Source organism: Seriola dumerili, unplaced genomic scaffold, assembly GCF_002260705.1.
Source record: "Seriola dumerili isolate Sdu_G_001 unplaced genomic scaffold, Sdu_1.0 BDQW01000166.1, whole genome shotgun sequence".
In the NCBI taxonomy this organism is placed as follows: Eukaryota; Metazoa; Chordata; class Actinopteri; order Carangiformes; family Carangidae; genus Seriola; species Seriola dumerili.
Genome location: NW_019174421.1, coordinates 647,001 through 661,260, shown reverse-complemented (window position 1 = coordinate 661,260; position 14,260 = coordinate 647,001). Strand labels below are relative to the sequence as shown.

The following is a 14,260-nucleotide window of genomic DNA, read 5'->3' as shown; positions in this document are numbered from 1 at the left end:
GGAGGAAGAGGGAGAGAGAGAGGGAGAGGGAGAGGGAGGGAGGGAGGGAGGGAGAGAGAGGGAGGGAGGGAGAGAGAGGGAGGGAGAGAGAGAGAGAGACAGAGAGGGAGGGAGGGAGTGAGAGTGAGAGAGAGACAGAGAGGGAGGGAGCAGCAGAGGAGGTGGGAGGAACAAACAGTGAAATTAGAGGCTTCAGTCTGAGGCTGATTTCTGCTGCTGACAAAGAAGCAGCTTTAATTAAGTGTTGACCTTTAACCTTCACATGTCGGCTCTGTTCACACTGCTACATGTCCTGATTCCACCTCCACACAGACATGTAATATATGACATACATGCCCCTATATCAGAGTGATGTCACCATATATGTTCACTAGACGGGGATTTATTATTGTCACATATAATAATAATAATAATAATAACAACAACAACAATAATAATAATAATAATAATAATAATAATAATACTTTGCTGTTTTCCACATGGCAGCAAAGTAAAACCTGAACAGACTGAGTCTCTGTCTGTGAGTCATGATCACTGACATGTAAATATGAAGATATAAGTTTATATCATATATGAATGAATATGAACATTTATTAAAAATGTGATGAATTTTTATGATATAAGATGATCATATATATTAAAGCTATATATTTAATGTATACATGGTTTATTAAAACAACTATATAAAAATCTATATGTTTATATAAATATAGATTTATATTCTCTCTCTGTCTCTCTCTCTGTCTCTCTCTCTGTCTGTCTCTCTCTCTCTCTGTCTGTCTCTCTCTCTCTCTGTCTCTCTCTGTCTGTCTGTCTCTCTCTGTCTCTCTCTCTGTCTCTCTGTCTGTCTGTCTCTCTCTCTGTCTCTCTCTCTGTCTCTCTCTCTGTCTCTCTCTCTCTCTGTCTCTCTCTCTGTCTCTCTGTCTGTCTATCTCTCTGTCTGTCTGTCTCTCTCTGTCTCTCTCTCTCTCTGTCTCTCTCTCTGTCTCTCTCTGTCTCTCTCTCTCTCTCTGTCTCTCTCTGTCTCTCTCTCTCTCGTAGACATTTCTTTACATCCCGTTTTGATTCAGTCTCTCTCCTCCTCCCACATTCACACTCTTTCTCTCTCTGTTCTTCCTCCATCTTCACACCATCCTAGTAGTAGCTCCATGTGACCCCCCCCCCCCTCCCTGTGTGAATACAAACAATATGGTTGTTTCTGAACAAAGTTGTGTTGTTGTCAGAGACAGTGAAACACTGACACTCTCTTCAGAATCCCATCAATAAAATACAGTATATAGCTGTAGTCAATCGATCAGCACACACACACACACACACACACACACACACACACACACACACACACAAACAACGTTCAGATCTCTTCTCTATTTTCTTCTGTATTTCTTCTTTTCACACGTTTGCCTCCTCATCGTCTCACTGTCGACGACGTGGCGTCTCTATGGTAACCGTCTGCAGAGAGGCGGACCCCGACAGGGCACGCCCACTGCAGCATGCATCTCACACACACACACACACACACACACACAGAGCAGTATATTTTAGTAAATGTGACCACAGGTTTTGTCTGAGTCGTGCTGGTTCAGCATCTTAAATTACAGCCGTTCACTGCAGCAGCAGCAGCAGCAGCAGCAGCAGCTCGTCATCGTGTGTGTTACTGTTTTTATCTCAGAGCTGCTGAACCAACAACCAGCGTCTGAAGCTTTCTGCAACAGATCAATCTGACTTCTCTTCTGTCTTTGTTTTGTAAAAGCTTCAGTTCTAAATATGTCTTCATGGCCTACATTTAGTGTGTGTGTGTGTGTGTGTGTGTGTGTGTGTGTGTGTGTGTGAGACACAGAGAGAGAGAGGAGTGTTTCTAGTGTAATCTTTTCTGTTATTTGTACAGTTATTTACCCGCTTGTTAAAGATCATCTTAATGTCTGTGAAATATCTCTGTGACGCTCTTTGACCGGGTCTTAAACTGGCTTCACTCTGATATGTTAGCACTCACATATTTGTAGTGCTGGAGTTAGCAGTTGCTAGCAGTTTCCCCCTGCTTCCAGTCTTTGTGCTAAGCTAGGCTAAACACATAAAACAGACCCAAAGCAGCAGCAGAGATCTCAGTATGTTGGTGATATTCAGTGTGTGCAGCCATATATTGTTGTATATATTGATGATTTGCATGTATTGGTGTGTGTTTGTCTGCAGCTCTGTGTCCTCCTCTGTATCTTCAGTTGACTGAGTTTGTGTCAAGCTAAGTGACATTTCAGGTGAACGTCTCTTTTTGGTTTGGACTGTCGGTCAGACACGAAAAGACATTTTTCATGCGTCACCTTGGGCTGTAGAGATGAAGGGCGTGAAATAATGTGTACGAACTCAACGCCCCTCAATAAGGTCTTAGTGTATCCACTCAACCCTACAGGTTCACCTTCTGATGCCCGATCCTACCCCTCTGTTCTCCTGATCTTACCCTCTGTTCTCCTNCTTTGTGCTAAGCTAGGCTAAACACATAAAACAGACCCAAAGCAGCAGCAGAGATCTCAGTATGTTGGTGATATTCAGTGTGTGCAGCCATATATTGTTGTATATATTGATGATTTGCATGTATTGGTGTGTGTTTGTCTGCAGCTCTGTGTCCTCCTCTGTATCTTCAGTTGACTGAGTTTGTGTCAAGCTAAGTGACATTTCAGGTGAACGTCTCTTTTTGGTTTGGACTGTCGGTCAGACACGAAAAGACATTTTTCATGCGTCACCTTGGGCTGTAGAGATGAAGGGCGTGAAATAATGTGTACGAACTCAACGCCCCTCAATAAGGTCTTAGTGTATCCACTCAACCCTACAGGTTCACCTTCTGATGCCCGATCCTACCCCTCTGTTCTCCCGATCCTGTCCCTCTGTTCTCCCGATCCTGCCCCGCTGTTCTCCCGATCTACCCCTGGTTAACAGAGAGTACTGTGAAGGGAAGGTAAAGGAATGATTAGTCAATTAATCGATTACTGACAGAAAATTAATCAACAATTTTGAAACAAAATGAATCATTTTTAGTTTTTTATCAAGAACAAATATCAAAAATCTTTAAGTTGTTGGTCAGAAACTGTAAAAGACATTTTAAACTATTTTCTGACGATCTTCATCCAGTCACTTCTACTTTGCCGCTCTTCACTCACTGACATTCAACGTTTCCTGCCAAGGTGTTTCACATTAAAAGCTTCCAGAAGATAAAAGTTTGTTTTTAGGTGTTTAATGTGAAATGTTTATCTGCTATGACTCTGTTGTTGAACTGGTGGAACTGGTGGAACTGGTGGTCATTACACTGAAGGTGTCATGTGAGGCATTATATGTATTATACTGTTTTTTGTTTTGAATTTGAGACAGGCTTTTATTTGTCAGTGTGTACCTGACAGGTGATGGACGGTATGTTCCAGGTCACGTTCAGTCTGTACAACTGATCTCTGTCTCTCTCTGTTTGTGTCTGTGTAGAAACCCTGCTGGATGACTTCATGTTGACACATCCCATCTTCCTGACGGCCGACAGGTTCCAGCAAGTTCTGCTGCAGCAGTATCCTTCACACACACACACACACACACACACACACACACACACACCTTCACATGCATAATTACCTTGATAGAATGTGCTCACAGTGCTGTGTTGTGTATGTGCATGTGTGCATAACTGTGTAATGGAGTTGAGGCATGGACGTCCAGATATGTCCACGTGTCCTGGGATCGTCTGTCTGTCCCGAGTCTCAGCGTCTCTCTGGTTATTGACGGCTTCATTTTATTTAATGTCTCTTCCTCTGTGACTGTGAGTCGGCCTCAGTTTATCTGCCAGGAAACACAGTTCGGTTCGTTTGGTCTTGTAGCTGCAGGTTTGTCTTTTCTGAGACACTGTCTCAGTTGCTGTGGCTTCATGTCTTCGCCCCACCTTCTCCCGTCTGTCCCTCCGTCTGTTTAACACTGTGGTCCAGAGGAAGGAAAGGGAAGGTCCCTCCCGTGGGTGGAAACACCACTCTGCCTGTCCGGTGGAAACAGTGGAGGGTGTAATGGGCGTCGTGTTTTCATGTAGTGGTTGTAGTGAACTGTGCAGCCTGTAGGGGGCGTTAGCAGGACTAAACCTGTTGGTTTTGTCAGAGCAGAAGTTTCCAGTGAAATATTTAGTCTGAGCATCAACAAACAACAAACGCTGTGGCTGCAGTGACGCGAATACACTGTTCATTACAACTGTGTGTGGTTTGATTAAAGCCAGTGAATCAGAGAAGACTATGATCTGTGGACAGGTGTGACAACATGTCACACATACACCACCAATACTAAACCAAACCCACTTCAGATCAATACAGGTTAACAACAGCTGACTCCATCACAGTTCGTTCTGCTGCGTCATTAAAGATGCAAATGGATCTGTGTTTTCTTTTCCTCTGCAGTGACAGTGATGGTCGTCCACTCTCATACTCACCCACACGGAGAGAGAGATAAAGAGCTGAGAGCTGGAGGGAGGAGGAAGTAGAGCAGAGAGGGATGGGGGCGGGAGAGAGACATGCTCGTCTTCATCTTCCTCTGCTGGTTTATGTGGAGATCACCTCTCCTCCTCTTCATCTCTTCCTTTAAAGAAGGAGGAATGAAAACGTTCACATTTTGTCTGATTGGACAAATTTAATTTGCTAAAATCCTCAATGTAACAATGTTATTACAGATGTTATGTTGTAAATTCTGATCTTTAACATCAATGGCAGGTTGTGTCTGTTTCTAAGAGTCATAAGTCAGTCGATCCATCGTGAGCAAACAGAACAGAGACAGAACCTTCAGGATCCAAATGATCCAGTGACACTTGTCTGCACATGTGTGGCTGCATTAAAACCAGGAACTGAGAATAGATCATTTAATGGAGCAGAACGGTAAAATGATAATAAACACAGACGTCACAATAATTCGCACAGCACAGCACAGAGTATGAGTGAAAACATCAGATAACACAAATACAATTTGATTTACTTCATAAATTAAAGCGCAACACAAAGTCCACAGCTTAAATTACGTCTTTAAAATGCCTTAAAATCTGAAAAGAACAGGAAATATTTTGTGTTTTTGCAGCAGTCATCAAAATAGCTGCATTTTCTTTTGTTTTGCATCAGCAGTGAGTATTTTTTACTGAGACTCATCACTGATCTTCATCCAGCTTCATCCCTGCAGAGTCCAAGGAAAACCGTTTCTTCATTTTTAATCCTGGCGCCCTCATCAGGCCGCGGCAGGAACTGCATCCATCACTGCGTCAGGAAGAAAAGGATGGTGTGTGTGTGTGTGTGTGTGTGTGTGTGTGTGTGTATGTGTGTGTGTGTGTGTGTGTGTGTGTGTGTGTGTGAGATATGTGGGTCATCATGGCGGCGTCTCTGACTCTGCTGCTCTGAGGCTGAAACATTCAAACCAGGCTGATCTCAGATGAATTTATAAATCAGACTTTAAAGATAAAAAATCCAGACTCCGTTTTTCATGGATCCTCCAGATGTTGAAATGTTCCTCTGAGACTCCATGTTCCCATGATGCATCACATCAATCTCCTGTTTCTACCACTGGATCCAGGTCTGGAGACTGTGAAACCAGTTTGTGAATTGAAGGAGCCGTTAGAAAAACAATACTCATGATCGTACTCATGATTGGCTGATTGGAAAACTGCACCAATAAGCATGAAACATGAATATTGTCATGTAGATGTGTTCAGGCCGGGACTCAGTCAGTTTGAACAATGTGTCCTGGAGTTATAAAGATTTTCATGACGAATCATTGAAGTTTGCCGTGCCGCCACGGGCGCATCGTTCAACGAAAACTAAAAAGTTTTGCAAATTAACATCGTACATGTCTTAAGATGCAACTGACTGAATATGATGAGGATCTGATCGATTCTGTAGGAGGAGTTTGTTCAAGTACGTGACCCTTAAGTTGCAGAAACAGTGCCAATATTGTAAATTAAATTCAAAATGGCTGACTTCCCGTTGAGTTTAGACTCTGGGTGCAAGAGGCGTTTTTGTAAGTCTTGGTATGTTTCATGTGTGAACAGATTTTCATACATGTAGGGGAAACACCTCTTTCAGTGAGTGAGGACAAAACAACAAATATCTCCTTAACTCCAACTTTCTCAGATTCAGTCTGGAGATGGAGGGGAGGGAGGGAGAGAGGGGAGGCAGGGAGGGGGAGGCTGAGAGGAGAGATGGAGGAAGAGGAGGAGAGATGGAGGGAGAAACAGAAGGAGGGCTGGACGCAGCAGAGAGGAAGCAGGCGGTGCTGAACGTGGCGTTTAGATACCTGGACACCTACAGAGAGCTGCTGCAGGAGGAGGGGGAGCGCAGCAACAGCTTCCCAAAGGTAACACACTCTCACACACACACACACACACACACACACACACATCTGAGTGAACAGGATCATGACGGAAACCAGCCAGAAAGTGAAAGAAAAACAGTGGAATTTCCTTTTTACTGTCTCCTCAGCTCTGACACACACACACACACACACACACACATATATATATGCTCTATAATAACCATAATAATAATACATACACAGATGATAACACTTGCAGGGTGTGAACTGTTGTTTTTGGTGTCTGGTTGCCAGGGTGATCGGTGGTTGTCGCGGCAGCAGAAGTGACTCAGCTCTGAAGACACACCTCGGGAACTTTTACAATCACATGTATTTATTGTGTTCTACGTGTGTGTGTGTGTGTGTGTGTGTGTGTGTGTGTGTGTGTTTGTAGGAACTGTACCTGTGTGCAGTCCAGGAGTTGAGCCGGTTTCCTGAGCTGGTGGAGGACGTCCTCAAACTGCAGAGATGGACTGAGATCTTACACTGCCCGTGAGACAATAACACAACAACACAATTAATACACACAATAATACACAGACACACACATGCACACACTCCCCATACTGAATCCTTATTAGACATGTCCTCACAATGTAGATAAGTCCTCACAATGTAGATAAGTCCTCACAGTGAAGCCATGACCTCACAATGTAGACATGTTCTCACAATGTAGATAAGTCCTCACAATGTAGACATGTCCTCACAATGTAGATAAGTCCTTACAATGTAGATAAGTCCTCACAATGTAGACATGTCCTCACAATGTAGATAAGTCCTTACAATGTAGATAAGTCCTCACAATGTAGACATGTCCTCACAATGTAGATAAGTCCTCACAATGTAGACATGTCCTCACAATGTAGATAAGTCCTCACAATGTAGATAAGTCCTCACAATGTAGACATGTCCTCACAATGTAGATAAGTCCTCACAATGTAGATAAGTCCTCACAATGTAGATAAGTCCTCACAGTGTAGACATGTCCTCACAGTGTAGATAAGTCCTCATTGTGTAGACATGTCCTCACAATGTAGACATGTCCTCACAATGTAGATAAGTCCTCACAATGTAGATAAGTCCTCACAGTGTACACATGTCCTCACAATGTAGATAAGTCCTCACAGTGTAGACATGTCTTCACAATGTAGACATGTCCTCACTATGTACACATGTCCTCACCAGGTAGACATATCCTCACAATGTAAATATGTCCTTATAGTGTAGACATGTCCTCAGTGTAGACATGTCCTCACAATGTAGACATGTCCTCACAGTGTAGACATGTCCTCACAGTGTAGACATGTCCTCACAATGTAGACATGTCCTCACTACGTAGACATGTTCTCATGTCCTCACAGTGTTTACCTCACTGTTATTCTTATTCTTATTGTATAGAATTATAATAATTATACTGTGTACAATGTACCTACCACTAACAATATTAATAATAATAATAATAATAAAAATAATTTATGTTATTTAATCATTTAAATTGAGTTTTCATTGTGTGGAGTCAAGCAACCAGAAAATCTGTTTTAATTCTTCTGTATGTGTGTGTGGTCAGCTCTGAAGAGGAGAAGGAGAGTAGGAAGAAGCAGGTTCGCCCTCTGTTCAGACACTTCAGACGCATTGACGCCTGTCTGCAGCCCAGAGAGGCCTTCAGAGGCTCCGATGAGAGTATGACACACACACACACACACACACACACACACACACACATACACACACACACACACACGTGCAGGGACAGAAATACAAAAGCTAGACTACACTGTCTAATCTATAAAGCTGTATACACAGTTGAAATGCAAACACACCTGCAGTCTGTGGTCAGGATATACAAATCACAAACTGCCTGACACACCCAGGACACACACACACACACATTGCCTTCACTATAGTTGTGAGGACATTCATTGACATATTGCATTCCCTCAGCCCTAACCCTAAACCTGACCTGAACCTTAAAACCAAATCAGCGCTTTCAATTTCTGGGGATCAGCCAAATGTCCTCACAGTGTAGACATGTCCTCACAGTGTAGACATGTCCTCACAGTGTAGACATGTCCTCACAGTGTAGATATGTCCTTACAGTGTAGATATGTCCTTACAGTGTAGACATGTCCTCACAGTGTAGATATGTCCTCACAGTGTAGACATGTCCTCACGGTGTAGACATGTCCTCACGGTGTAGACATGTCCTCACGGTGTAGACATGTCTTCACAGTGTAGACATGTCCTCACATTGTAGACATGTCCTCACAGCGTAGATATGTCCTCACAGTGTAGACATGTCCTCACGGTGTAGACATGTCTTCACAGTGTAGATATGTCCTCACAGTGTAGACATGTCCTCACAGTGTAGAAATGTAGACTAACTGTTTTTGGTGTTCTGGTGCTAAGCTAGGCTAACCTGGACTCACCTCTGCACTGGACACTCAGAGATGAAACTGATATCCGTCTTCTTGTCCGTAAAAAGATTTTTAATAAAGTTTGACAGTTCCTTTAAGGTGCAGTTCCACAGACGGTCACCAGGGGTCAGAATATCCCAGAACATTGACTTCTATGTAAAACATTCCAACTTTTCAAAGCAACATCTGTTTGTCTGTCTCCAGTCTTCTGCCGGGTCTACACTCCGGATCATTCCTACGTCACCATCAGGAGTCGTCTGTCCTGTCGGGTCGGAGAGATTCTGGCTCTGGTCCGAGAGAAGCTCCAGTACAGTGAAGACCAACCAGTTCTGCCTGGGAACCTCATACTGGTGGCCGTCACATCAGCCGGAGGTCAGGACACAGAGCCGTTAACGTGACCTTAATCAGTCTGTGGACATGTTGTCTTGATGTGTTTGATTGGATTTGATCTGTTTTTATATTTAAATTGTGATTTTGACAGAGTTCCACTTTTAAATATAACACATAAAACTAAAGGATAAGTTATATTAGGATATGTTTTTAACTCTGTATAGACGTACACAGAGTTTTATTGAAAATAACAGTTTAAATCAAAATATTGGTCAAAAAACTTAAACAGATGCAGCATGTCCCTCAAAGTGTTCAGCCATGTTTCTAAATGCATTTGATCATATGTTAGTACAGTGTGTGTTTTAATTGGCTGTTGATAGAGACCTGAAATCTCCATGTTTACCTGTTGTCTGGATAAAGTCAGTATAATCTCCAATTCTACAACATTGACTGCATCAGTACAAAAACATGAACACTGTTGTTTTTATTCAGTGTCAATACAACAGCTCAAAGGGAATAATTCCACCATAATAATTCCACAGGCTTTTAATGTGAAACACCTGCAGGAAGTGATGTATTTCCTCGACGTTAGAGCAACAGTGAGGGCAAAGTAGAAGCAAAACAAATGATAACAAATTTTTATATATTGTATTGTATATTGTTTTTTATTAACGTCTCACATATGCACATAACATTTATTTAATGAATCATTGATAAATGTTTCTGCGTGTTCAGAGAAAGCCGTGTTTCGTCCCAGCGATGAAGCCGTGTTCACCACACTGGGAGTCAACACTCACCTGTTCACCTGTGAACCCTCCGAACTGGAATCACTGGTGAGGAACTGATTGATCGATTGGTTTATCGGTTGATTGATTGATTGATTGACTATAGAGCAGATTCAGCCAAGAAAATAAACATTTTTCCTTTTGAATTAAATAATGAAATGAAAGGATCATTTATCAATATAAACGCCTGAAGGTTTTATTCTGAACAGGAACACATCAGGATACATTCACTGACTTCATGTTTTCATAAAAGAACAAAACAGAAACTGAATTAATTGACATTAAGACAATACAATAATGTTGTTTGTGAAAAGGTGGAATTATATAAAAATGCATCTCAGAACAAGTTACAATGGAACAGATGTAAGTGAAGTGTTTCTTGTTGAAGAGGGCGGGGGCGCACTGCATCGCCCCCTGGAGGCCTGGAGGGTGATGACGGCCTGACAGGGAGCAGCCTGGTGTTTCTCTCCGTGTTGTGTTATTAACATATTATAACAGAGACAAACCGTGTGTGTGTTATAATCTGATGATGGCGTTCCCCCAGCTTCCTCTTCCTGAGGAGATCCACTGGACGCCAGGCGACAGCAAACTGCACGACATGTCCGCAGAGGAAGTGGCCAATCAGCTGGTGGTGTTTGACTGGGAGCTCTTCAGCTGCGTCCACGAGGTCAGTCAGACTGTTGTTCTTTAAAGTGATGACACGACAAACACAAAATGCTGCCGACAGTCAGAGTGGCAGCCATTTTGTTTTCTGGATATACATTATAAATATATATATTAAATAGAGAGTGGAAAGAAGGAAGTGTTGCTGCAGCTGCTGCTCAAACACGAACAGATTCAGAGAGTTGATGGCGTTTTGTCCTCTTCTTCGTTGGTGTCTCCTGCAGGTGGAGTTTGTGTGTTACGTGTTTCACGGAGAGCAGTCGCGCTGGCGCCCCCTGAACCTGGAGCTGGTACTGCAGCGCTGCAGCGAGGTGCAGCACTGGGTCGCCACGGAGATCCTGCAGTGTCAGTCGCTGCCGAAGAGGATCCAGCTGCTCCGCAAGTTCATCAAGATCGCAGCTCTGTGAGTCCAGATCCAGAACCGAGTCCGGATCTTCTCTCATGTCATTAAAACATCCTGCCTCCTGTTTTCAATGACGTCAGCACAAAAAGCAGAATCTGCAGACGGTCACATGACAGTAATTAACCACAGAAGTGATATTGATCATCCAATGACGTGATGGTTTCTGTATTTGTCTTTAAACATCAGATTAAGTGACAAAAACAATAAGTTGATTAATGGATCAGCAGATGAACCATCTTTGGCTTTTAGACTCTTGGTCGAACAAATGAAATAATTTGAAGACGTCGCTCAGAGAAACAGGGACAGTTTTTAAAATGTTTGTCTTTATAACAACAGAAGCCAGGAACGTCCCAGATCCCTGTGTGAACAGTGTTTTCTGTGTGTGTGTGTGTGTGTGTGTGTGCGTGCGTGTGTGCGTGTGTGTGTGTGTTTCAGCTGTAAGCAGCAGCAGGACCTGCTGTCGTTCCTCGCTGTGGTTCTGGGTCTGGATAATCCCGCTGTCAGCAGACTACGACTCACCTGGGAGGTAGGACACTCACCTGTGTGTGTGTGTGTGTGTGTGTGTATCTGTGTGTGTCTGTGTGTGTGTGTGTGTGTGTGTATCTGTGTGTGTCTGTGTGTGTGTGTGTGTGTGTGAGGCAGCAGTGAAGTCATTAGGGTCACGTTTGTTTTCGTGATTCTTCAGTTCAAAAAGAAAAAAGTCTAAATTTATATTTGTCTTCATGTCGTTTAAACTTGAGCTGCAATGACAATTATCTTTATAATCAAGTAGTTAACTGATCATTAACAATTATTAATGAATCATTTAAAATTGAAGCAACATTACAGACAGATTGTAACAGCTGGATTGTAACAGCTGGATTTTGAAGTGAGAGACGACATCATCAGTAACAGAATCTGTGTCCAGATCAGATTCAAAGACGCTGAGAGCTTTTCAACTGTATGTGCTCGATGTAATGATCTCACGTGTGTGTGTGTGTGTGTGTGTGTGTGTGTGTGTGTGTGTGTGTGTGTGTGTGTGTGTGTGTGTGTGTGTGTGTGTGTGTGTGTTCAGGGACTGCCGGGGAAGTTCAGGAAGCAGTTTCAGCAGTTTGAGAGCATCGCAGTGAGTAACAGGTTTCCTGTCTTCACATTGTGTCATTAGTTAATTAATGAAGTTAATTATTGATCAATTCGGATGAAAACTTCATCATGTTCATTTGTGACTTTTTTTTGGTTCATAATAAACTTTTATAAAGGAGTGATGATTAAAGAGTTACAGCTGCTCCTGAACAACGACGTCTCTCTGACTGAAATATTACTGAGCTGATCAATCAACATGATTACTATTAATATTCAGCTATAATGAGGATGGATGGATCATTGATCCTTCTGATCGATCGGTTTGGGATCTGCTTCTTACAGGACCCGTCCAGGAACCATAAGTCCTACAGAGACCTGATCACCAGCCTGAGACCTCCACTGATCCCCTTCACACCTCTGCTGCTTAAAGGTAAACACACACACACACACACAACAACACAACACACCACACACACACGACACAACACACACACACACACACACACTCTCACACACACACCACACACAACACACACACACACAACACACACACACACACACAACACAACACACACACACACACACACACACACACTCTCTCCACACCACACACACACACACACACACACAACACACACACACACAACACACTCACACACACACAGACACACACGACACACACACAACTCACACACACACAGCTCTCACACACACACAACACACACACACACACACAGACACACACAAGACACAACTCACAACACTCTAAAAACAACCACACACACACACACACACTCAACACACACACACACATTCTCCCACCCACACACACACACACACACACACACACACACACACACATCTACACACACACACCCCACATTCTCACAACACCACACACTCAACACCACTAACACACACACACACACACACAACACCACACACTCTCACACCTCTCACACACACTCTACACACTACCACACACTCTCCACACACATCACACCACACACACACACTGACATACAGCTCTCCACACACACACACTCACACCACACACACACTCTCACAACACTCTCTCAACGAGCACACAACAGGCTCTTCACAAAGAACACACGACACACTCTCCCACCACAGACGCCACAACATTCTCTAAACACCACACAACAGTCTCTCTCACATCACACACACACTCAACCACCCACACAGCTCTCTCACACACACACTCTCACAACCACACCACACTCTCACACAAACTCACACACACACAACACACACACAACACACACACCACAACACTCTCACACACTCTCACACACACCACTCTCACACACACATCTCCACACTCTTCACACACTCTCACACACTCTTCACACACACACTCTTCACACACACACAACTCTCCCACACTCTCACACACACACTCTCACACACACACACACTCTCACACACTCTCACACACACACTCTCACACACACACACACTCTCACACACTCTCACACACACACACACACACACACAGTCTCACACAGACACACACACACACACACACTCACACACACACTCTCACACACACACACACACACACACACACACACAGACACAATCTCTCACACACACACACACACACACACACACAGACACAGTCTCACACACACACACACACACAGACTGAGACTGTGTGTGTGAGTGTGTGTGTGTGTGTGTGTGTGTGTGAGTGTGTGTTGATTCCGTGTGTATGAACACTCTGATGTTTCCTCCTCAGATCTGACCTTTCTTCACGAGAGCTGTAAGACGTTTCACGGTGACCTGGTCAACTTCGAGAAGATGGTGAGTGAGTCACCTGATCGTTCCCTCTCGCTGTCACGTCTTGACTAATGGCTAAAAAGTGTTTTGTGAGGTCACACTGACGTTTAACCTTTGACCTTTGGCCACCAAAATCTAATCAGTTCCTCCTTGAGTCCAGGTGAATGTTTTTACCAAATTGAAAGAAGTTTAAGACGTTTCTGACGAGAACCAGACGGACAAACTGAAAACAAAATGGCCGCCACTCTGACTGTCGGCGGCGCCGAGGAAGAAAGATAACGTCCTGCTCCGTGTACATTTAGTTTTATTGTTACAAACAGCAGATTGTTTCAGCAGCTGGACAGGAAGAAGGTTTAAGTCTGAACTCTGAGTGAAGACGACCAGGTTCAATACAACACAAGGAGTCAACAGCTGTTCTCTTCCTCCCTCCACCCCCCCCCCCCTCACTTTTTCCTTCTGCT

General features: G+C 43.5%; 1 protein-coding gene across 1 annotated transcript in view; it reads left to right on the top strand.

The window, feature by feature from the left end:
* rapgefl1 (Rap guanine nucleotide exchange factor like 1) overlaps positions 1-14,260 on the top strand; it is a 33,236-nt gene that overhangs the window by 11,039 nt on the left and 7,937 nt on the right. Inside the window, exons 3-14 of the mRNA XM_022752156.1 lie at positions 3,463-3,541; positions 6,120-6,342; positions 6,734-6,831; positions 7,907-8,019; positions 8,958-9,125; positions 9,819-9,916; positions 10,413-10,535; positions 10,756-10,934; positions 11,370-11,460; positions 11,989-12,039; positions 12,339-12,426; positions 13,759-13,823. Coding sequence (XP_022607877.1) covers positions 3,463-3,541; positions 6,120-6,342; positions 6,734-6,831; positions 7,907-8,019; positions 8,958-9,125; positions 9,819-9,916; positions 10,413-10,535; positions 10,756-10,934; positions 11,370-11,460; positions 11,989-12,039; positions 12,339-12,426; positions 13,759-13,823 — 1,376 coding nt within the window. The remainder of the gene's footprint in view (positions 1-3,462; positions 3,542-6,119; positions 6,343-6,733; positions 6,832-7,906; positions 8,020-8,957; positions 9,126-9,818; positions 9,917-10,412; positions 10,536-10,755; positions 10,935-11,369; positions 11,461-11,988; positions 12,040-12,338; positions 12,427-13,758; positions 13,824-14,260) is intronic.